General features: G+C 41.3%; 1 protein-coding gene across 18 annotated transcripts in view; it reads right to left on the bottom strand.

Moving 5' to 3' along the window:
• Window positions 1-26258, bottom strand: part of LOC138982785 (dedicator of cytokinesis protein 1-like) — a 120366-nt gene that overhangs the window by 11093 nt on the left and 83015 nt on the right. For 13 of the 18 annotated variants that reach the window (XR_011460976.1, XM_070356113.1, XM_070356112.1 and 10 more), the window contains 14 exons: window positions 26066-26185; window positions 25668-25757; window positions 24945-25049; window positions 15988-16074; window positions 15623-15677; window positions 14250-14331; window positions 13542-13614; window positions 12924-13010; window positions 12034-12207; window positions 9233-9301; window positions 7973-8104; window positions 7270-7391; window positions 6358-6381; window positions 2028-2256 (listed from right to left, as the gene is read on the bottom strand). Coding sequence is in view for 17 of the 18 variants with exons in the window: in XM_070356113.1 (XP_070212214.1) it covers window positions 2028-2256; window positions 6358-6381; window positions 7270-7391; window positions 7973-8104; window positions 9233-9301; window positions 12034-12207; window positions 12924-13010; window positions 13542-13614; window positions 14250-14331; window positions 15623-15677; window positions 15988-16074; window positions 24945-25049; window positions 25668-25757; window positions 26066-26185 (1449 nt within the window). In the remaining variant the exon portion in view is untranslated. The remainder of the gene's footprint in view (window positions 1-2027; window positions 2257-6357; window positions 6382-7269; window positions 7392-7972; window positions 8105-9232; window positions 9302-12033; window positions 12208-12923; window positions 13011-13541; window positions 13615-14249; window positions 14332-15622; window positions 15678-15987; window positions 16075-24944; window positions 25050-25667; window positions 25758-26065; window positions 26186-26258) is intronic. The other 5 variants (XM_070356122.1, XM_070356128.1, XM_070356116.1 and 2 more) reach the window with 5 other exon arrangements.

Below are 26258 nucleotides of genomic sequence, written 5' to 3'. Positions count from 1 at the left end.
GATACTTTGATCGACTAGCGCTTTGATACAAGCTCCTGGCCAGGCTCAACCATGACAAAAAAACTACCATTATCTCGCCCACATTTTTGCAGTGAAATCTATGCTGGAAAACGTTTTCTGCAGCAGCTTAGAGGAGCTGTCTGTCCCTAAAAAGCACTTAACCCAGGCCCATTGCAATTCAATTTTCATCTTCCACCACCCCTTTATCTGTGCAACATTTCAATTGCATCTGACCATTCTAAGTGGATTTAGTACAAAACCAACACAGGAACAAGTGCATGAAAGATTCACACAAATAGTATATATTATATATTGGCAATGTAAAGAGAAATAATGTATTAATAACAATAAACAGGACAAGAAAGTGTAAATAAAAGATACAAACACATAGCAAAACACACAGTTTTGTTGCATGCAGTTCCCCATCTTCTCTCTGCTCACTATCATCCATTCTGTGTGTGTTTATGTTCCCAGCTACAATCTATGCTGAATACTGATAGGACTACACTTAAAATAAAACACAAGCTTTTTGCTTTCCAGAGTTATCACTTTTACTCCTAAACTACCAGAAATATGTGGCTGCAGATTTAACACTTTTACTCCTAACTACCAGAAGTAAAAAAACATCATACCAATATTCCAGAACTTCCCTTTCCATATTGTGTGTGTTTATATTTTCAGCTACAATCTATGCTGAATACTGATAGGACTACACTTAAAACGTAAGCTTTTTGCTTTCCAGAGTTATCACTTTTACTCAACTACCAGAAATATGTGGCTGCAGATTTAACACTTTTACTCCTAACTACCAGAAGTCATAAAACATGGTACCAACATTCCAGAACTTCCCTTTCAATTCATGCACTAGATGTAAAGTTTTATAAGCATACAAACCCTTTCATTTTAATAAATAGCGTTATTCCATCTTTAACAGCTTTTATTTGCAGCATTTAAAGTTTTCTTTCACCCAAGATAGCCCATCCTTACCTATTACTAAGCAAGAGATCAGAACATGCGCTGAACCAGACTTCCTGTGAGGTTAATTTGTACAGGACGGAGAACACCAAACAACTCAAGCAGTTGTTTCATCCAGTTAGAGTCGCTTCAAACCAGTTAGAGATTACAAATTCAATTATTTTTCCACTACAGGGATGCTGGAAGGATATATATACATATTCACAGTTACTGTGTTAGTACGGGGGAGACAAGAGAAAAACCAAATTCCAGAAACCAGTGAAGCAAAGACTATGTCCAAAATTAATTGCTGAAGAAAGATTAGCAGAGAAAATGAGGAATGAACCCAGGCATGTAGTTCAGTAGCTATCGTTTCCAATCCACGACTTCCAAGGGGAGTTTACCGTTTCGCCATGACATTGGGGTGAATGACCTTCGTGCGGGTTGTTAGCTTTCCCTAGCAACTTTTAACAGACAAAATCTCATTGAATTATTAGGCACATTTCAGGATCATTTTCACTAAAAGCAAATTTCATCTGGAATTCTGCCATGTGTCTCTAGAGAGGTCTACGCTGTGTTATGAGGCTAATTATGATTTTATTTTAGATTAGCAGCTTGAAGGATAAATTAGTTCACATTTGTGTACCCTTCCCCACCCTCCTACCTCTGTCGTCGTCCTGTTTAGTGTTTGCTCCGTTTAAATCATAACTGAATGAAAGCAAAATAGGGTTAACTGAGTGAACTGAACAGAGACAGGACAGCAGACATAACAAAATTCGTCAATGAATATGATAAAATAAACAGGTAAATAATACTAAATAAATAATAAATAAAACATAAAAAATGTGCTTTGATCAAAACAGAATAGACGCCCGCAAATAAAAAAGAGATAACATAGACTGATTGAAAAAGTAAATTAACGTAAAATATAAACGGACAAATAACGAGTGACTTAACAAAAAGGGAGGCAACTGAACGGTGACACGACTAATTCTCAACAGAAAGGGAGGCAACCGAACAGTGAAACATGACTGAATCTCAACAGAAAGGGAAGCAACTGAACAGTTACATGCCTGTTCATTCAACTCAATAAGCTCGGTGGAGTTGCGCTGGCTGCTTTCCATGCCGCCACTGAGCTGCTCTGTCACCTGTGACACGCGCTTTTTTAAGTGGCTCAAGCTGACCTTTGACTGCGATTTGCTCCCTTGTAGAGAGGTGCTCACCCCTTTCTCCTTCACGAACACAGACTGCGTGCGTACTGTCGAGTTTCGAGGGGTTGTCGATGAGGCGTAGCCTGGGTTTCTGCAAGCAAGGAAAAAGGTTTGCCATGAAGTCTTTACTTTTTTTCCCCCCTCAGTTTTTAAAAACACCGTGCTAAATACCTCCTTTTTCTCCTGTAACCTTTCTCCGAATCACCAGGAGAAAAAAATTCAGTGCTATATGTAATGCAATGAAGAAAGTGACATATACACCCTCTCTCTCTTCTTCTCTCTCACCTGCATGAATGTATTTGTTTGCGTGCACACGCACGCACGCACGCACACACACACACACACACACACACACACACACACACACACACACACACACACACACACACACACACACACACACACACACACTATATGTAATGCAATGAAAAAAATGTGACATATACACTCTCTCTCTCTTCCTCTTTCTCTCTCTCACCTGCATGAACAAACATGTTTGCTTGCGCGCATACACACACACACACACACACGCAGGTAAAATATGACTAAGCAATACCAACTTTGTCAGAGCTAACATCTTAATAGCAATAATGCAACTGTACTGTAAGTGTGTGAAAATTCACATAATAATTACTTTGGTCTGTCTTCTGGTTACCTATTCGTATGCTTGACAGGATGACGATTATTATGTTCATGTTTGACAAGTAAATTTACTATTTCCTTAACAGCGCTAAATTACTGAACTAAAAGCATAATTGTAAAGAACAGAATTTAAAGCATATCACTATCTGACTTTTGGACAGAAAAAAAATTAAGAGCATTTAATATCTAACAAAACCAAAACACAATAGCTATAACATGTAGTCAGAAAGGCAGACAGACAAAGAAAAAAACAAGTGGCGTAAGGCGAAATTACAACATTTAGTCAAGCTGTCGAACTGACAGAATGAAACTGAACTCACTGCATTTTTACAGCAAGAGCGTATACTCGTAGCATCGTCAGTCCACCGCTCGATGCACAGGCAGTGAAATTGACAAGAAGAGCGGGGTAGTAGTTGCGCTGAGAAGGATAGCACGCTTTTCTTTATCTCTATTCTTTTTAACTTTCTGATCGTGTTTTTAATCCAAACATATCACATCTATATGTTTTTGGAATCAGGAACCCACAAGGAATAAGATGAAATTGTTTTTAAATCGATTTCGGAAATTTTATTTTAATAATAATTTTTATATTTTTAATTTTCAGAGCTTGTTTTTAATCCAAATATAACATATTTATATGTTTTTGGAAACATATTTATATGTTTTTGGAATCAGAAAATGATGAAGAATAAGATAAACGTAAATTTGGATCGTTTAAAAAATTTTTTTTTTTTTTTTACAATTTTCAGATTTTTAATGACCAAAGTCATCAATTAATTCTTAAGCCACCAAGCTGAAATGCAATACCGAAGTCCGGCCTTCATCGAAGATTGCTGGGCCAAAATTTCAATCAATTTGATTGAAAAATGAGGGTGTGACAGTGCCGCCTCAACTTTTACAAAAAGCCGGATATGACGTCATCAAAGGTATTTATCGAAAAAAAGAAAAAAACGTCCGGGGATATCATTCCCAGGAACTCTCATGTAAAATTTCATACAGATCGGTCCAGTAGTTTGGTCTGAATCGCTCTACACACACACACAGACAGACAGACAGACAGACAGACAGACAGACACACACACACACACACACACACACACACCACAACCCTCGTCTCGATTCCCCCCTCTACGTTAAAACATTTAGTCAAAACTTGACTAAATGTAAAAAGACAAATACAGACAAACTAGCATCAAAATGAAAAAAACAATGTCAAACCAAAATTAAAGATTCTCGACTGGCCCAAAATCAAGCTGATTTGTGTATGCACAAAATCAAAACTTACCATGACAAATTGTAAAGAAACTTCAACAAGTTAATGCACATCTGCTGCATTGAACCTGGGTCAAGTTGCGTGAGGCAAAATTACTACATTTTGGTCAAGCTGTCTAACTTACAGAATGAAAAGGAATGCACTGCATTTTTTCACCAAGACAGTATATCATCATCAGTCCCCCGCTCATGGAAAAGGCAGTGAAATTGACAAGCCAGTATAGCGTGGTAGTGGTTGCGCTGAGCAGGAAAGCACGCTTTTCTGTATCTCTATTTTTTTTTAACTTTCTGAGCTTGTTTTTAATCCAAACATAACATATTAATGTTTTTAGAATCAGAAAATCATTAAAAAAATAACATGAAATTATTTTTGGATCGTTTAATAAGTTTTATTTCAATTACAATTTTCAATGACCAAACTAATGAATTCATTTTTAAGCCGCCACGCTGAAATGCAATAACAAAGTCCAGGCGGCGTCGAAGATTACTTAACCAAAATTTCAAGCTATTTGATAGAAAACTTTCATTAAAAGCCAGATATGACATCAAATACATTTATCAAAAAAAGGAAAAAACTCTCTGGGGATATCATACCCAGGATATCTCATGTGAAGTTCCAGTAGTTTCCTTGGAAACGCTCTACACATACACACACGGCCCTTGTCTCGATTCCCCGTCAATGTTAAAACATTTAGTCACAACTTGACTAAATGTAAAAAGAAGAAAGTGTGTAGCTATCCTGATTTAGAAAGATAATGAATGCAGGTGTACACCTTTTACAAGAACAGACAGAAATACAAGTCAGGTGTACACCTTTTACAAGAACAGACAGAAATACAAGTCAGGTGTACACCTTTTACAAGAACAGACAGAAATACAAGTCAGGTGTACACCTTTTACAAGAACAGACAGAAATACAAGTCAGGTGTACACCTTTTACAAGAACAGACAGAAATACAAGTCAGGTGTACACCTTTTACAAGAACAGACAGAAATACAAGTCAGGTGAGAATGAAATGAGAAGAAAACAGCTATAGGTGTCAGCAATGAAAATTGTTGTGTGAAAATGACAAGCCAAGTGCATTTACACATTCACGTTAACAACCCACAGACAACATACACTCACACAACACGTTTTAGCTCTTGAACTGTGCGCGCACATTTAAACCTGAGACTTGCAAATGTGTGCTCTAATTTGACCTTCTTACATACACAACCCTCAAGCTAGTTAATCTCTCTTCTCCACCTTTCCTCATCTGTTCTGTGTGTTTCTGAGAGCCTTCCTGTTCTGTGTGTTTCTGAGAGCCTTCCTGTTCTGTGTGTTTCTGAGAGCCTTCCTGTTCTGTGTGTTTCCGAGAGCCTTCCTGTTCTGTGTGTTTCTGAGAGCCTTCCTGTTCTGTGTGTTTCTGAAAGCCTTCCTGTTCTGTGTGTTTCTGAGAGCCTTCCTGTTCTGTGTGTTTCTGAGAGCCTTCCTGTTCTGTGTGTTTCTGAGAGCCTTCCTGTTCTGTGTGTTTCTGAGAGCCTTCCTGTTCTGTGTGTTTCTGAGAGCCTTCCTGTTCTGTGTGTTTCTGAAAGCCTTCCTGTTCTGTGTGTTTCTGAGAGCCTTCCTGTTCTGTGTGTTTCTGAGAGCCTTCCTGTTCTGTGTGTTTCTGAGAGCCTTCCTGTTCTAGATTCAGACATACATGCTAACAGTTCTCATATTGCTAAATCCAAGAACAGATTGCGCGTTAACAAAAATAAAGGCGTTTCGACTGACTTTGTGCCTAGAAGAATCAAACACAGATGCAGTACATACAATTGTCTTTTTCTTTCTTTTGAGGAAGAGGAATTGGATGACCCTTTCAATAATGAAAAAAAAGAACAAAAGGGAAAAAAGTAGAAACCTGGCCATAATGAAAAAGGGGTGAATCCTTATACAAAACCAACATTATAATGAAAAGGGATAATAGGGTTGCCTTGTTCAAGCTTAAAACAACTAAGAGATAGTGCAGAAAACAAAACAAAACAAAAATGAGAATAATTGAAAAGGAAAAATAAGGCACAAAAAAAGCGAATCTGTCTTTTACAGAAAAAAATTAAATAAAAATAAAATTACAATAGGGTTGAGTGTGGGAGGGCAAATGTAATAAAGATATTTGAGAAACAAAAGCTGCACCCACTAACGGAAATAATACTTTTTGATTGCTTTCACACCACTATCAACCCAAACATAGTTGCACAGGACACCACTCAAATAGAAAATATTGACAACAATTTGGTCACGATAACTTTTGTTTACCTCATCGTCTTTATCCGCTTGAGACTGAAGTGAAATGACGTAAATTCAAATAGTAATAAATTACACTTCTTAGCAAACTTCCTTACTGATGCTCGTTCTGTTATTCATCAGAACCCCACACCCAAAGCATTCAAACAATGACTTCTACAAGCTGCACAAAACAAACATGTCAATAAGAGTGCATGACAGAAAAAAACACGTATTTCATACCTTTAAAGAACAGCTTCAAAACAGAATTCTGAACAAAATTGCTGAAGGGATTTTAAAGCACAAAAGCAGCAGAGGAAGACTGGATAAGCTGCATGTTGTGTTAAATGACAAAAGAAACATTACAAGGTAAAGGGTAAAGCCAAATACTGCATAGGCCATCAGAAAATCTGTGGAAGCCTTCAACTGGTTTTTTTTTGGTGTAACTGCTATGCCTACATTTGTGATATAAATTGCAGATAAAGTTTAAGGTACAAAGGACTTGCAAGATGCAAACATGTGAACATCTAGAAAGAGTGGAGTCAGCAAGGCTGTGATGAAGAAAGTCAACAGATGCCTGAGAGAGGGGAAGAGTCACATCAACATTCATAGAATGCACATTGAGAATGAAGTGTAGAGACTGTCAGAAGAGAGAGAGAGAGAGAGAGAGAGAGAGAGAGAGAGAGAGAGAGAGAGAGAGAGAGAGAGAGAGAGAGAGAGAGAGAGAGAGAGAAAGAGGGTGTGTGTGTGTGTGTGTGTGTGTGTGTGTGTGTGTGTGTGTGTGTGTGTGTGTGTGTGTGTGTGTTTGTGTGTGTGTGTGTGCTCACTGTTTGCAAGTGAATTACATCTACGCAGCTGGCTATGCACAGCTGTTCAATCTTTCTCATTCAGAATCTTCAAAAAGAATACAGATTTATTTCTCATTGGGATCCTCAAAGAACTCACTCTGCAGGAGCCATGCTGAGACTGCTGATGGAACCGTCACTACGGCGATTGGATCCAGTGCTGGGCAGTGATTGGTTGCGTCGCAATGTGGCACTGGTTCCCAGGAAACCTTTGTCTGCCACCTGGGGTCAATCATTGAAATGGTCAAATCAAGAAACTCACAAACCAGAACAAACTTTGTATCAACACTTTCCCCCCATACCCTCTGTCGTGTTCACGAGTGTTGGTAGCTTGTACACAGTGCGCTGGCTGCTAAAGGTCTCTGAGTTAACAAGGTAACGTTCACTGCTTTTAACACAAAACTGCACATGCTTTCAGAATATTCATAGAGATCCAGAAAGCGCTTTTTTTCAGAACATGTAAGGGTATGTGCAATGTTATTTAATGTCTTTTTACGTCACACGTTTGTCTGGATCTACACATTGTGTGCATCTGGACCAAGCCTCTTCGACACATACTGCTGACAGTCAAATAAACAGTGGTACCTGTGATAAAAGAACACCCTTGGGACCAGACCACAATGCAGGTGGCCTTCCATGACAGGTATATTTTAGTAGAGATAATAGACAAAGGGACAACAGAATGTGTCCTTTCATGGGAGGTACCACTGTACGCATACGTGTCTTGGCTACAAGTAGTGCTCCTGGCCCTCTGTGGATGTAGAGAAAGTCAGAACACAATAAAAGGTGTTACAACTGCTGACCTTGATGCCGTACTCCTGTTCGATCATTGTGCACATCTGACAGAAGCGCTGTTCCATGTGGGAGTGGAAGGGCATCAGACTCTCCGGCGCTCGGTGCTTGTGGATCATCAGCCCGTCACGCAGCAACGTCACCTGAACACACAACAAGAAACAGTCACTTCACAATGTCACATTTCATTTCCATTACTTTTTGTCATCCCATTGCTGGGAAATTTGAGTCGCTTCCTCCCACTGGAAAGGTAGCAGAAACAAGAGTTGCGCTACTGATGGTAGAACGACCAAGGTCTTTAACTTGCTACTGTGGTGACACGCGGGGGGTGGGGGGGGGGGGGGGTGGTGGTTGGGACATGGATACCGTCTGAGTCTGCACATAAAGTTGACCTGTGTCCGTCCAGGCAAGGATTCGAACCTGTGACCCGAGGATGACAAGTCCAGTGCTCTACCAACTGAGCTACCAGACCAATGTGACATGAAACAATACTGCATCAAAATCACTGCCCCTTGTTTTGACAATTTGTTACATCATTTGCCTACAAGTTTGTAGGTATGAATTCTGAAACTTCAATGTTTCAAACGTGATCAGACCATCTGGCAGCAAGGTCACCGGGGGAAAAGCAATAACCGTCACAGACCAGGCTACAGTTCACATGGGAAGAAAGAATTTTCAAATAAATGTAATATAACATACATGGAAATGAACGGAAAAAAGAACAGACGGAGAAGAGATGCATACAAATAAAATCCATTATAAAAATACCCCAGATAACATACATGGAAATGAACGGAAAACAGATCTCAGAGAGAAGAAATTAATACACTTTCTGTCTTTATTTGGTGTTTAACGTCGTTTTCAACCACGAAGGTTATATCGCAACGGGGAAAGGGGGGAGATGGGATAGAGCAACTTGTCAATTGTTTCTTGTTCACAAAAGCACTAATCAAAAATTTGCTCCAGGGGCTTGCAACGTAGTACAATGTATTACCTTACTGGGAGAATGCAAGTTTCCAGTACAAAGGACTTAACATTTCTTACATACTGCCTGACTAAAATCTTTAAAAAAATTGACTATATTCTATACAAGAAACACTTAACAAGGGTAAAAAGAGAAACAGAATCCGTTAGTCGCCTCTTACGACATGCTGGGGAGCATCGGGTAAATTCTTCCCCCTAACCCGCGGGGGGTAGATTAATACACACAACATCTGTTATCAAAAAGATAGACAGAATATGTAAAAACACAGAGAGATGTATGCACGTACCTGTTCAATGGTGAGTGTTCTGAGCCGCTCCTGGTCTTCATGTTCATACTCTGTGCCGATGTAGAACTCCTGCACAGATGCACCGTTCAACAGTTTAATTCCGGGCATGTGTCTCTCCCCAGTACACCCAAACGCTAATACAACACAGATACTCACCAAATAAAGCAATTACATCCTCATTTCAAATAAAACAATTATTACCTTATTTCAAATAAAACAACTATCCCCTCATTTTGAATAAAACAATGACCCCCCATATCAAATAAAACAACTACCCCCCTCATTATATCTTGCTGTACTTGTGTACAAACTGTTATTCTTCCGACGACTCATTTTCTTAGAACTGAACATCATGAACCCCTGAGATTCCGTTTATTCAATTAATATTATTCTCTATCGTAATTTTGTTTCTGGTTTGATGTTATTCATTTTGTCTGTTAACTTCAAAGGCTCTTGACCGCTTTGTACTGTGTTTCAACAGAGTTTCTTGTCAATGCATCCCCTTTACATTGGGGTGTGCACGTTAAAGATCCCACGATTGACAAAAGGGCAAATTTGTATAGGCATAGATAAAAATGTCCACCAAAATACCCGTGTGACTTGGAATAATAGGCCGTGAAAAGTAGGATATGCGCCGAAATGGCTGCGATCTGCTGGCCGATGTGAATGCGTGATGTATTGTGTACAAAAATTCCATCTCACACGGCATAACTAAATCCCTGCGCCTTGAATATGTGCGCGATATAAATTGCATAAATTTTTTTTTACAAATTTAAAAAAAAAAATCCCTGCGCTTAGAACTGTACCCACGGAATACGCGCGATATAAGCCTCATATTGATTGATTGATTGATAAAAACTGTCATCCAAATCCTTTTCCCCGAGCAAATGGGGAGTACAACCACAAGGCACTATGCTGTGGCCTATTACTGTGAAACCCCCTTTATAAGGTTCGCCCAATTTAAAACTTCCCCCTTGTTAAGGCCTTCATTTTTCCGATTTTCTGTTCATAGCCTCTGTAAATTGACCTCCGTTTTCTGACTCCCCCTTTTTTAAGACCCGATTTTCATACCAAACTTTGCTACAGCATGTCCACACTATCCTCACTAAATAATCACTTGTCAAACCAAACTTTGCTACAGCATGTCCACACTATCCTCACTAAATAATCACTTGTCATACCAAACTTTGCTACAGCATGTCCACACTATCCTCAGTAAACAATCACTTGTCATACCAAACTTTGCTACAGCATGTCCACACTATCCACACTAAACAATCACTTGTCATACCAAACTTTGCTACAGCATGTCCACACTATCCACACTAAACAATCACTTGTCATACCAAACTTTGCTACAGCATGTCCACACTATCCACATTAAACAATCACTTGTCATACCAAACTTTGCTACAGCATGTCCACACTATCCACACTAAACAATCACTTGTCATACCAAACTTTGCTACAGCATGTCCACACTATCCTCACTAAACGATCACTTGTCATACCAAACTTTGCTACAGGATGTCCACACTATCCACACTAAACAATCACTTGTCATACCAAACTTTGCTACAGAATGTCCACACTATCCACACTAAACAATCACTTGTCATACCAAACTTTGCTACAGCATGTCCACACTATCCACACTAAACAATCACTTGTCATACCAAACTTTGCTACAGCATGTCCACACTATCCACACTAAACAATCACTTGTCATACCAAACTTTGCTACAGCATGTCCACACTAAACAATCATTTGTCATACCAAACTTTGCTACAGCATGTCCACACTAAACAATCACTTGTCCTACCAAACTTTGCTACAGCATGTCCACACTAAACAATCACTTGTCATACCAAACTTTGCTACAGCATGTCCACACTAAACAATCACTTGTCATACCAAACTTTGCTACAGCATGTCCACACTATCCACACTAAACAATCATTTGTCATACCAAACTTTGCTACAGCATGTCCACACTAAACAATCACTTGTCCTACCAAACTTTGCTACAGCATGTCCACACTAAACAATCACTTGTCATACCAAACTTTGCTACAGCATGTCCACACTAAACAATCACTTGTCATACCAAACTTTGCTACAGCATGTCCACACTATCCACACTAAACAATCATTTGTCATACCAAACTTTGCTACAGCATGTCCACACTATCCACACTAAACAATCACTTGTCATACCAAACTTTGCTACAGCATGTCCACACTATCCACACTAAACAATCACTTGTCATACCAAACTTTGCTACAGCATGTCCACACTATCCACACTAAACAATCATTTGTCATACCAAACTTTGCTACAGCATGTCCACACTAAACAATCACTTGTCCTACCAAATTTTGCTACAGCATGTCCACACTAAACAATCACTTGTCATACCAAACTTTGCTACAGCATGTCCACACTAAACAATCACTTGTCATACCAAACTTTGCTACAGCATGTCCACACTATCCACACTAAACAATCATTTGTCATACCAAACTTTGCTACAGCATGTCCACACTATCCACACTAAACAATCACTTGTCATACCAAACTTTGCTACAGCATGTCCACACTATCCACACTAAACAATCACTTGTCATACCAAACTTTGCTACAGCATGTCCACACTATCCACACTAAACAATCATTTGTCATACCAAACTTTGCTACAGCATGTCCACACTATCCACACTAAACAATCACTTGTCATACCAAACTTTGCTACAGCAAACAATGTACAGATGAACATTCCACCATTCAGCATTTCCTCACCTTGTACATCGAGATGCCTCCCTGCACGGCGGGGTCCACCACACCGTTGAGCGACATGCTGAGCGGGTCGATACGCAGCGTCTGGTTGAGTCGGTACTGCTCAATCTCCATGGTGATGCGCTTGTTCTTGTCCTCCATGGTCTCAATGGCTGTCTCGATGGGACTCACACTCACCTGGAGAAAGAAGGGGGTGTCAGACTTTTTGAGAAATGGAATGTAGCACTTATTTTGTGTTACAGCTGTTTATACAGTACCAGGGCAATGATTATAAACACATTGAGCAATGGAGTATACGGTCCTACCATCAACAAAATAAATAAATAAATAACATGTTTGTCTGTGAAAGAGAAAGACAGAGTGAAGGAGAACAAGTGTGTGTGTGTGTTATTCATCAATCTGTCTGACAGTGCTGGAATTTGCATTGTACATATAAGTTATGCAATTTTGCTTTGAACAGCAGTATTTGCTTGTTTGCATTTGAATGCGCATAATAACACGTTTTTATAACACAAATAGTTTCTTTCTATCACTGTCTGTTTGTTTGTTTGTTTGCTTAACGCCCAGCCGACCACGAAGGACCATATCAGGGCGGTGCTGCTTTGACATATAATGTGCGCCACACACAAGGCAGAAGTCGCAGCACAAGCTTCATGTCTCACCCAGTCACATTATTCTGACACCGGACCAACCAATCCTAGCACTAACCCCATAATGCCAGACGCCAGGCAGAGCAGCCACTAGATTGCCAATTTTAAAGTCTTAGGTATGACCCGGCCGGGGTTCGAACCCACGACCTCCCGATCACGGGGCAGACGACTTACCACTAGGCCAACCGTGCCGGTTTCTATCATTGTAACAGGACTCCTTTTAGACAGATCTGATTCACTCACAGTTTCCGTGGAAATCACAGGGTACCATCCCACAATGCCAGGCAGAGGGTACGTTGTCGTCATGTTCGTTCTCTCCAGCCACATTTTCTAAAAAAAACAATTTAGAAAAATCATCAGCAAATTTTCAACCCAGCCATTTTGAGTCCCACATTTTTTTAAGACATTTCCGACCTACACTTCCAGCCTTTCAAAAGTTCTTTGGTTAGATTTAGGACTGACTCCTCCAAAACTCGGATAAAAACATCAATCTCCAGTACAGACTCTGAAGTAATGCAAACAATCTTGAGACCAAAGAGCAAATACAAGTTTAAACTGACTCCTCCAAAACTCGGATAAAAACATCAATCTCCAGTACAGACTCTGAAGTAATGCAAACAATCTTGAGACCAAAGAGCAAATACAAGTTTCTACACTTGTGACATATTTGTTTTGAACTACAGAATCACAACAAAAGGAACTGACAAGCAGCAATAAACAAAAACAACCAACACTGCATTGTGTATCAACCTTACAAGGTCTTCCAGACACATGTTGCCTGTTTACGTCTGCCACATACAACATTATTTACTCTTTATTTTATATGCAGACACAAAAGCAAAGGATCCCACAGATACTTACAGTGACATCGTTGCTGCCCTCATCGCTGCGACGAGAGTAAGTGAACACCTGCACCTCATTCACACGGTAATACCTGCAAGCACAGGGCAGATATATCATAGCTACTTAAAAGGGCAAAACAAACGGAAGACACATCCCCCCCGCCAACACACACACTAAAGAAAAAGTGAGGAAAAAATTTCAATAAATCCCTGGTTGACTAAAAACACCCGAGTTCTAAATTATACTGTACACTGTTACTACACCTTTGGCTTGTGTGTGTGTGTGTGTGTGTGTGTGTGTGTGTGTGTGTGTGTGTGTGTGTGTGTGTGTGTGTGTGTGTGTGTGTGTGTGTGTGTGTGTGAGAGAGAGAGAGAGAGAGAGAGAGAGAGAGAGAGAGAGAGAGAGAGAGAGAGAGAGGGGGGGGAGAGAGAGAGGGAGGGAGGGAGAGATAGAGGGAGGGAGAGAGAGAGGGAGGGAGGGAGAGAGGGAGAGAGGGAGGGAGAGAGGGAGGGAGAGAGAGAGAGGGAGGGAGGGAGAGAGAGAGAGGGAGAGAGAGAGGGAGAGAGAGAGAGAGAGGAGAGAGAGAGAGAGAGAGAGAGAGAGAGAGAGAGAGGGAGAGAGAGAGAGAAACAATGACACAGATAAAGGGAGAGAATCACATACATTATCCCAGACCATTTGAATCTTAGACAGCTAAGCATGGGACCGACAAGAAGCGTCACTTACTTGAGGATCTGTTCACTGATGGGCTTGCCCTCAAAGTGTGGCTTCAGCTGCATCACAGGGCTGACAGCGTTGATCTGAAGGACTGGGTGCAGTCAAGGAATCAAGGTCACACTACTCTCTGCCACAACACTTCCCCCTTTGCCACCCCTCCTTCCCCACCCCCCCTCCCTCCCTTGCCCTCCCCCCCCCCCCCTTTCCCCCCAGAGCGCTCAATACTGCCCGCTTGCAGATCCCTGAAACACCCTAAAACACCCACTGTACACAATCAGGGTCCCCACTGGTTTATAGAAACAAAATTCCATGACTTTTCCATGACTTTCCATGAGCCTCAATAACATTTTCCATGACTAGATCCACAGGTCGCCATTTTCGAACACGCAAACTTTTTACGTCTTGTCACTGCCAGTTTTGACACTGGCTTACTTTGCACTGAATTTGAGTCAGTTTCTACGCAGTGTCTCTTCGACAAGCAAGTCAAGCATTTGCTACGCAGTCAGATTATCGGTAATGTTTGCTGGTCCTGTCATTTCACTAAACTGGACCACAGGCGGAAGGTATCGTTCACTGGACCACTACTTTCATAGAAAGTCTTCCGCCTGTGACTGGACCAGCTACTGTTTGTATCCATCTGCACTTTCGTAAATTCCGTTTCGTAACCGTCACTGTGACTTGACGAACTGTCATTTTTTTCACCGCGATACACAGTTCATTGCGAAGATCTTCCTTGGTAATTCGTTCCAATTCCGCATACTTTTTGTTGTCAAGAAACAACTCGAAAGAAAGTTTCAAACTCATCATCCTCCATCTTGCTTGTCGAAGCGCTAAAGTACTTGGGCTGGGCGACGAAAATAGCCGCTGGCGTGCTAAAGGTTAATTTTTTTTTCTTATTTTTGTTAAATTCCATGACTTTCCATGACTTGAATTGAAATTCCATGACTTTCCAGGCCTGGAAAATTAAAAATCGAATTCCATGACTTTCCAGGTTTTCCATGACCTGTACGAACCCTGCACAATGCTACCTATGATGCATATATATATATATATATCTGTTTCCATTTCTACTCTCTTCCTTGGATGTTTGATGTATAATTTGGGAAAACTTACAGCAGTTACTTTGCTACTTAATTTTCAAGTTTGAAATTGACAGTGACTTTTGTGTATATTTACCTCAATGTTAAAACTCCCTCCCTTTTAAGACCCGGTGTTGTGGGATCTTAAGATTGGACAGAAAAGCCAATGCAAAATAAGCCAGCCACAACAATGTGTTCCGTGTATTCTATTCTTCAAGACAATATTGTCAGTGGTAAGTCTGTCCGTCTATTGTAATTAGTTTTGTGGTTGTGAGAAACTGGTCAGCCAGTGAGAAAGGATACACTGCTTGTCTGAAGACAAAATGTCCTCTCCGGGGTGATCCAGGGTTTTCATCAGCTGAAAAAAAAATGAGTATACACATACACACTGTTATTATGAAATAAAATCTCCACTCTTGTATTACCACCTCCATCCCCGACCCTCCTTCCACATACACAATGCTGAACAATCTCTATTATGTATTGGTAATACTTGCTTTGTTTCAGATGTCCTCTCTAAGAATAATGAACACAGTTGAAGCATTTTTTGTGCCACTGTTACTTACTTAACTAATGCTGCTGGTTGAAACTTATACAAATTGTTATCACCCATACATACACGCAACACACACGCAAACACATAAACACACAAGGGCAACACATTTTACCGCAGCATTGGGATGGAGGATCTGCATCCTGCCGTTGAAGTCAGCCAGTCTTTCGTACTCCTTGCCGCGATAGATGAACACTTTGTTCTGAAATAACAAACATTGTGCAAGACTCACACCAATACAGCAGTCAACCAAACATTGTGCAAGACTCACACCAATACAGCAGTCAACCATACATTGTGCAAGACTCACACCAATACAGCAGTCAACCATACATTGTGCAAGACTCACACCAATACAGCAGTCAACCATACATTGTGCAAGACTCACACCAATACAGCAGTCAACCAAACATTGTGCAAGACTCACACCAATACAGCAGTCAACCATACATTGTGCAAGACTCACACCAACACAGCAGTCAACCATACATTGTGCAAGACTCACACCAACACAGCAGTCAACCAAACATTGTGCAAGATTCACACCAATACAACAGTCAACCATACATTGTGCAAGACTCACACCGATACAGCAGTCAACCATACATTGTGCAAGACTCACACCAATACAACAGTCAACCATACATTGTGCAAGACTCACACCGATACAACAGTCAACCAAACATTGTGCAAGACTCACACCAATACAGCAGTCAACCATACATTGTGCAAGACTCACACCAATACAACAGTCAACCATACATTGTGCAAGACTCACACCGATACAGCAGTCAACCATACATTGTGCAAGACTCACACCAATACAACAGTCAACCATACATTGTGCAAGACTCACACCAATACAACAGTCAACCATACATTGTGCAAGACTCACACCAACACAGCAGTCAACCAAACATTGTGCAAGATTCACACCAATACAACAGTCAACCATACATTGTGCAAGACTCACACCAATACAGCAGTCAACCATACATTGTGCAAGACTCACACCAATACAGCAGTCAACCAAACATTGTCCAAGACTCACACCAATACAACAGTCAACCAAACATTGTGCAAGACTCACACCGATACAGCAGTCAACCAAACATTGTGCAAGACTCACACCGATACAGCAGTCAACCATACATTGTGCAAGACTCACACCAATACAGCAGTCAACCATACATTGTGCAAGACTCACACCAATACAGCAGTCAACCATACATTGTGCAAGACTCACACCGATACAGCAGTCAACCATACATTGTGCAAGACTCACACCGATACAGCAGTCAACCATACATTGTGCAAGACTCACACCGATACAGCAGTCAACCATACATTGTGCAAGACTCACACCAATACAGCAGTCAACCATACATTGTGCAAGACTCACACCAATACAGCAGTCAACCAAACATTGTGCAAGACTCACACCAATACAGCAGTCAACCATACATTGTGCAAGACTCACACCAATACAGCAGTCAACCAAACATTGTGCAAGACTCACACCAATACAGCTGTCAACCATACATTGTGCAAGACTCACACCAATACAGCAGTCAACCAAACATTGTGCAAGACTCACACCAATACAGCAGTCAACCAAACATTGTGCAAGACTCACACCAATACAGCAGTCAACCATACATTGTGCAAGACTCACACCAATACAGCAGTCAACCAAACATTGTGCAAGACTCACACCAATACAGCAGTCAACCATACATTGTGCAAGACTCACACCAATACAGCAGTCAACCATACATTGTGCAAGACTCACACCAATACAGCAGTCAACCAAACATTGTGCAAGACTCACACCAATACAGCAGTCAACCAAACATTGTGCAAGACTCACACCAATACAGCAGTCAACCAAACATTGTGCAAGACACACCAATACAGCAGTCAACCATACATTGTGCAAGACTCACACCAATACAGCAGTCAACCAAACATTGTGCAAGACTCACACCAATACAGCAGTCAACCAAACATTGTGCAAGACTCACACCAATACAGCAGTCAACCAAACATTGTGCAAGACACACCAATACAGCAGTCAACCAAACATTGTGCAAGACTCACACCAATACAGCTGTCAACCATACATTGTGCAAGACTCACACCAATACAGCAGTCAACCAAACATTGTGCAAGACTCACACCAATACAGCAGTCAACCAAACATTGTGCAAGACACACCAATACAGCAGTCAACCAAACATTGTGCAAGACTCACACCAATACAGCAGTCAACCAAACATTGTGCAAGTCTCACACCAATACAGCAGTCAACCAAACATTGTGCAAGACTCACACCAATACAGCAGTCAACCAAACATTGTGCAAGACTCACACCAATACAGCTGTCAACCAAACATTGTGCAAGACACACCAATACAGCGGTCAACCATACATTGTGCAAGACTCACACCAATACAGCAGTCAACCATACATTGTGCAAGTCTCACACCAATACAGCAGTCAACCAAACATTGTGCAAGACTCACACCAATACAGCATTCAACCAAACATTGTGCAAGACTCACACCAATACAGCAGTCAACCAAACATTGTGCAAGACTCACACCAATACAGCTGTCAACCATACATTGTGCAAGTCTCACACCAATACAGCAGTCAACCAAACATTGTGCAAGACTCACACCAATACAGCATTCAACCAAACATTGTGCAAGACTCACACCAATACAGCAGTCAACCAAACATTGTGCAAGACTCACACCAATACAGCAGTCAACCATACATTGTGCAAGACTCACACCAATACAGCAGTCAACCATACATTGTGCAAGTCTCACACCAATACAGCAGTCAACCATACATTGTGCAAGACTCACACCAATACAGCAGTCAACCATACATTGTGCAAGACTCACACCAATACAGCAGTCAACCAAACATTGTGCAAGATTCACACCAATACAACAGTCAACCATACATTGTGCAAGACTCACACCAATACAGCAGTCAACCAAACATTGTGCAAGACACACCAATACAGCAGTCAACCATACATTGTGCAAGACTCACACCAATACAGCAGTCAACCATACATTGTGCAAGACTCACACCAATACAGCAGTCAACCAAACATTGTGCAAGACTCACACCAATACAGCAGTCAACCATACATTGTGCAAGACTCACACCAATACAGCAGTCAACCATACATTGTGCAAGACTCACAGCAATACAGCAGTCAATCAAACATTGTGCAAGACTCACACCAATACAGCAGTCAACCATACATTGTGCAAGACTCACACCAATACAGCAGTCAACCATACATTGTGCAAGACTCACACCAATACAGCAGTCAACCATACATTGTGCAAGACTCACACCAATACAGCAGTCAACCAAACATTGTGCAAGACTCACACCAATACAACAGTCAACCAAACATTGTGCAAGACTCACACCAATACAGCAGTCAACCAAACATTGTGCAAGACTCACACCAATACAGCAGTCAACCATACATTGTGCAAGACTCACACCAATACAGCAGTCAACCAAACATTGTGCAAGACTCACACCAATACAGCAGTCAACCATACATTGTGCAAGACTCACACCAATACAGCAGTCAACCAAACATTGTGCAAGATACAGCATTCAACCAAACATTGTGCAAGACTCACACCAATACAGCAGTCAACCAAACATTGTGCAAGACTCACACCGATACAGCAGTCAACCAAACATTGTGCAAGACTCACACCGATACAGCAGTCAACCATACATTGTGCAAGACTCACACCGATACAGCAGTCAACCATACATTGTGCAAGACTCACACCGATACAGCAGTCAACCATACATTGTGCAAGACTCACACCGATACAGCAGTCAACCATACATTGTGCAAGACTCACACCAATACAGCAGTCAACCAAACATTGTGCAAGACTCACACCAATACAGCAGTCAACCATACATTGTGCAAGACTCACACCAATACAGCAGTCAACCAAACATTGTGCAAGACTCACACCAATACAGCAGTCAACCATACATTGTGCAAGACTCACACCAATACAGCAGTCAACCATACATTGTGCAAGACACACCAATACAGCAGTCAACCATACATTGTGCAAGACTCACACCAATACAGCAGTCAACCATACATTGTGCAAGACTCACACCAATACAGCAGTCAACCAAACATTGTGCAAGACTCACACCAATACAGCAGTCAATCAAACATTGTGCAAGACTCACACCAATACAGCAGTCAACCATACATTGTGCAAGACTCACACCAATACAGCAGTCAACCATACATTGTGCAAGACTCACACCAATACAGCAGTCAACCATACATTGTGCAAGACTCACACCAATACAGCAGTCAACCAAACATTGTGCAAGACTCACACCAATACAGCAGTCAACCAAACATTGTGCAAGACTCACACCAATACAGCAGTCAACCAAACATTGTGCAAGACTCACACCAATACAGCAGTCAACCATACATTGTGCAAGACTCACACCAATACAGCAGTCAACCAAACATTGTGCAAGACTCACACCAATACAGCAGTCAACCATACATTGTGCAAGACTCACACCAATACAGCAGTCAACCAAACATTGTGCAAGATACAGCATTCAACCAAACATTGTGCAAGACTCACACCAATACAGCAGTCAACCAAACATTGTGCAAGACTCACACCGATACAGCAGTCAACCAAACATTGTGCAAGACTCACACCGATACAGCAGTCAACCATACATTGTGCAAGACTCACACCGATACAGCAGTCAACCATACATTGTGCAAGACTCACACCAATACAGCAGTCAACCAAACATTGTGCAAGACTCACACCAATACAGCAGTCAACCAAACATTGTGCAAGACTCACACCAATACAGCAGTCAACCAAACATTGTGCAAGACTCACACCAATACAGCTGTCAACCAAACATTGTGCAAGACTCACACCAATACAGCAGTCAACCAAACATTGTGCAAGACTCACACCAATACAGCAGTCAACCATACATTGTGCAAGACTCACACCAATACAGCAGTCAACCAAACATTGTGCAAGACTCACACCAATACAGCAGTCAACCATACATTGTGCAAGACTCACACCAATACAGCAGTCAACCAAACATTGTGCAAGATACAGCATTCAACCAAACATTGTGCAAGACTCACACCAATACAGCAGTCAACCAAACATTGTGCAAGACTCACACCGATACAGCAGTCAACCAAACATTGTGCAAGACTCACACCGATACAGCAGTCAACCATACATTGTGCAAGACTCACACCGATACAGCAGTCAACCATACATTGTGCAAGACTCACACCGATACAGCAGTCAACCAAACATTGTGCAAGACTCACACCAATACAGCAGTCAACCAAACATTGTGCAAGACTCACACCAATACAGCAGTCAACCAAACATTGTGCAAGACTCACACCAATACAGCTGTCAACCAAACATTGTGCAAGACTCACACCAATACAGCAGTCAACCAAACATTGTGCAAGACTCACACCAATACAGCAGTCAACCAAACATTGTGCAAGACTCACACCAATACAGCTGTCAACCAAACATTGTGCAAGACTCACACCAATACAGCAGTCAACCAAACATTGTGCAAGACTCACACCAATACAGCAGTCAACCAAACATTGTGCAAGACTCACACCCATACAGCAGTCAACCATACATTGTGCAAGACTCACACCAATACAGCAGTCAACCAAACATTGTGCAAGACTCACACCAATACAGCAGTCAACCAAACATTGTGCAAGACTCACACCAATACAGCAGTCAACCATACATTGTGCAAGACTCACACCAATACAGCAGTCAACCAAACATTGTGCAAGATACAGCATTCAACCAAACATTGTGCAAGACTCACACCAATACAGCAGTCAACCATACATTGTGCAAGACTCACAGCAATACAGCAGTCAACCATACATTGTGCAAGACTCACACCAATACAGCTGTCAACCATACATTGTGCAAGACTCACACCAATACAGCAGTCAACCAAACATTGTGCAAGACTCACACCAATACAGCAGTCAACCAAACATTGTGCAAGACTCACACCAATACAGCAGTCAACCATACATTGTGCAAGACTCACACCAATACAGCAGTCAACCAAACATTGTGCAAGACTCACACCAATACAGCAGTCAACCATACATTGTGCAAGACTCACACCAATACAGCAGTCAACCATACATTGTGCAAGACTCACACCAATACAGCAGTCAACCATACATTGTGCAAGACACACCAATACAGCAGTCAACCAAACATTGTGCAAGACTCACACCAATACAGCAGACAACCAAACATTGTGCAAGACACACCAATACAGCAGACAACCAAACATTGTGCAAGACACACCAATACAGCAGTCAACCATACATTGTGTAAGACACACCAATACAGCAGTCAACCAAACATTGTGCAAGACTCACACCAATACAGCAGTCAACCAAACATTGTGCAAGACTCACACCAATACAGCAGTCAACCAAACATTGTGCAAGACACACCAATACAGCAGTCAACCAAACATTGTGCAAGACTCACACCAATACAGCTGTCAACCATACATTGTGCAAGTCTCACACCAATACAGCAGTCAACCAAACATTGTGCAAGACTCACACCAATACAGCAGTCAACCAAACATTGTGCAAGACTCACACCAATACAGCTGTCAACCAAACATTGTGCAAGACACACCAATACAGCAGTCAACCATACATTGTGCAAGACTCACACCAATACAGCAGTCAACCATACATTGTGCAAGTCTCACACCAATACAGCAGTCAACCAAACATTGTGCAAGACTCACACCAATACAGCATTCAACCAAACATTGTGCAAGACTCACACCAATACAGCAGTCAACCAAACATTGTGCAAGACTCACACCAATACAGCAGTCAACCATACATTGTGCAAGTCTCACACCAATACAGCAGTCAACCAAACATTGTGCAAGACTCACACCAATACAGCATTCAACCAAACATTGTGCAAGATTCACACCAATACAGCAGTCAACCAAACATTGTGCAAGACTCACACCAATACAACAGTCAACCATACATTGTGCAAGACTCACACCAATACAGCAGTCAACCATACATTGTGCAAGTCTCACACCAATACAGCAGTCAACCATACATTGTGCAAGACTCACACCAATACAGCAGTCAACCATACATTGTGCAAGACTCACACCAATACAGCAGTCAACCAAACATTGTGCAAGACTCACACCAATACAGCAGTCAACCATACATTGTGCAAGACTCACACCAATACAGCAGTCAACCATACATTGTGCAAGACACACACCAATACAGCAGTCAACCATACATTGTGCAAGACTCACACCAATACAGCAGTCAACCAAACATTGTGCAAGACTCACACCAATACAGCAGTCAACCATACATTGTGCAAGACTCACACCAATACAGCAGTCAACCATACATTGTGCAAGACTCACACCAATACAGCAGTCAACCATACATTGTGCAAGACACACCAATACAGCAGTCAACCATACATTGTGCAAGACTCACACCAATACAGCAGTCAACCATACATTGTGCAAGACTCACACCAATACAGCAGTCAACCATACATTGTGCAAGACTCACACCAATACAGCAGTCAACCAAACATTGTGCAAGACTCACACCAATACAGCAGTCAACCAAACATTGTGCAAGACTCACACCAATACAGCAGTCAACCAAACATTGTGCAAGACTCACACCAATACAGCAGTCAACCATACATTGTGCAAGACTCACACCAATACAGCAGTCAACCATACATTGTGCAAGACTCACACCAATACAGCAGTCAACCAAACATTGTGCAAGACTCACACCAATACAGCAGTCAACCAAACATTGTGCAAGACTCACACCAATACAGCAGTGAACCATACATTTACACACAAAATTCCCTTCTAGGATCTCCTTGTTTAAAGCCATATGTACTCGATGACTATACACGCTAATTGCTTTACCAACAGCTGGAGACAGACTAAATTAAGTTCCCTGCAAAATATTGTGGTCTAGGACCCCTTAAATGTTGAGATATTTGAATTTTCATTTTGATCTGGATCGTCTTATTTATAGATTTGGCAACACATGTAACGTTGATGCAAGGGAGAGAACACCGCGGCTTTGTTGACATCCTCACTTTTTCAGAGGCTAGAACAAGCTGTAATGCATGTATTATGGTCCGCGCATGGTGACGTATCGTCATTATATGGTCTTATGGTGCGTTTGACATCGATTGTGGGCAAACTACACTTTGTAAACGCGGGAGTGCGTTAGTATGCCTTTAAAGACATTGCTTTCACACATCTTCTATTCATGACCTCTGTAAATCAACCCCCATTTTTAAGACTCCCTCCCTTTTAATTGTGGCCTGATTTTCCCAGATGTTCTGTGATCGTAAAAGAAGGTTAGCACTGTAATGAAGAGTAGGTTCTTCTTGAAGCACTAAACTGCATCCATTACACAGCTGATTTCTTCCTAAAATCCCTTGACATCTTAGCTTCTGAGAACTTTTGTTTGTTTGTTTAGCTTTAAGCAGTACTGTTATGGTAAGCAAGATCAGTAAGTTAAAGGGAACATTTCAACAGGTAGGGTAGATTGATGTTCTTCCTTAACCACCCGCACATTGTCAAGTCATAGTGCGGAGCTCAAGCTATGACCCACCACGAATCCTCTGCATGTTACAGTCCATGGCACATACAGCTATGACCAATAATTTGTCATGTAGAATTCTTTTGCAAACAATCCAATATGCTATAAATCCATGGCACATACAGCTATGAACTACAGTTTGTCATATAAAATTCTTTTACAAACAAACCAATATGCTATAAATCCATGGTACATACAGCTATGACCTAAATTTGTCATGTAAAATTCTCTTTCAAACAACAACAATCTAGAGTGATTACGTCCATGGCACGTACTTGCAAAAAGGAGGGGAATCCCAGACCAAAGTAGCCCACACGGAAATACTCAGGCTCTGGTCGCATCTGCTTCAGAATGCAGTCGTACAGTTCAGCTTGACGTTTCTATGGGCAAAACAACAACACAAATATCATCATACAGTGAGATCAGTTACAGCACACCATTGGACAATTCTCATACAGTTCTGCTTACTGCCGTTTTTATGGGAAAAAAATAAAACAAAACAAAAATGCTACTGTGAGCAGATTATCAAAAAACATTCTCTCCTTTTAGTTGCTTTAGCAGGGTAAAAATCTGCCTGCATTTGACATTGATGAGGAGGTACACAACTCAGAGTGTTGAAACAAGACATCCAACTAACCACCATTACACCCCGTTCTATAAAGGAAGATGATCCTTTCGAAAGTTCAGCCAATCAAAGACAAAGAAACCTGTATGCCTTAAGTGAATAGAGAATCAAATAAGAATAAAAGCGATTTTTTTTAAATACCTGGTGGAAGTGGCCAAAGCCTCTTTTCATGAGGCTCAATAGCACTACTGCCCACACAAATTCCTGACACACAAATGACTAGTGCATACTGACATAAAGCAATCAGTACTCACCATGATCTTGCTGAGACTGCTGTAGTCAAAGACCTCCTTGTATTGTGCCGCCAGCTATCACACAGAATCATGACACACTAGTGACCAGTGCATACTGACATAAAGCATGCAGTACTCACCATGATCTTGCTGAGACTGCTGTAGTCAAAGACCTCCTCCTTGTACTGTGCCGCCAGCTCGTCACAGAGTTCTATGCCCTTCTCCCACATCTGAAATAACACACAAATCCTCACTGATGTCAAACACTCTATTCATAAGTTGTCAGCCTCCAGATTCTCTCTCTCTCTCTCTCTGTCTCTGTCTCTGTCTCTGTCTCTGTCTCTCTCTCTCGGTGTCCTTCTGTATCTGTAGGATACTCTTTTCATGTTCTCATTTTCCTATTCAGCAAAGTAACCGAAAATACTTCAGAAAAATGTTATTATAACTTGCACTTTCAGGTACATGCTCCATGAACAGGTGCTTCCTAGTTTCTTTCTACTTCAACTTTTATCCCCAAAGAGAGATAGTAAGCACCGACCTTTCCCTTCTCAAAGTAGTTGATGATTTCAAAGAAGAGCCGCTCCTTGAGGTCACGGTGGGTGTAGGCGTCAGGGTATTTGCTGTTGTGCAGCATGGGGGCAAGTGGCTCATCCGTCCACTGAAAACAAAACAGTACAATGATCAACAGTTACAGTGGAACCCCCCTTTTAAGACCTCCAAAAATCTGAGAA

Source organism: Littorina saxatilis, linkage group LG12 (assembly GCF_037325665.1).
Source record: "Littorina saxatilis isolate snail1 linkage group LG12, US_GU_Lsax_2.0, whole genome shotgun sequence".
Taxonomy (NCBI): Eukaryota; Metazoa; Mollusca; class Gastropoda; order Littorinimorpha; family Littorinidae; genus Littorina; species Littorina saxatilis.
This window is presented reverse-complemented; position numbering and strand designations above follow the sequence as displayed.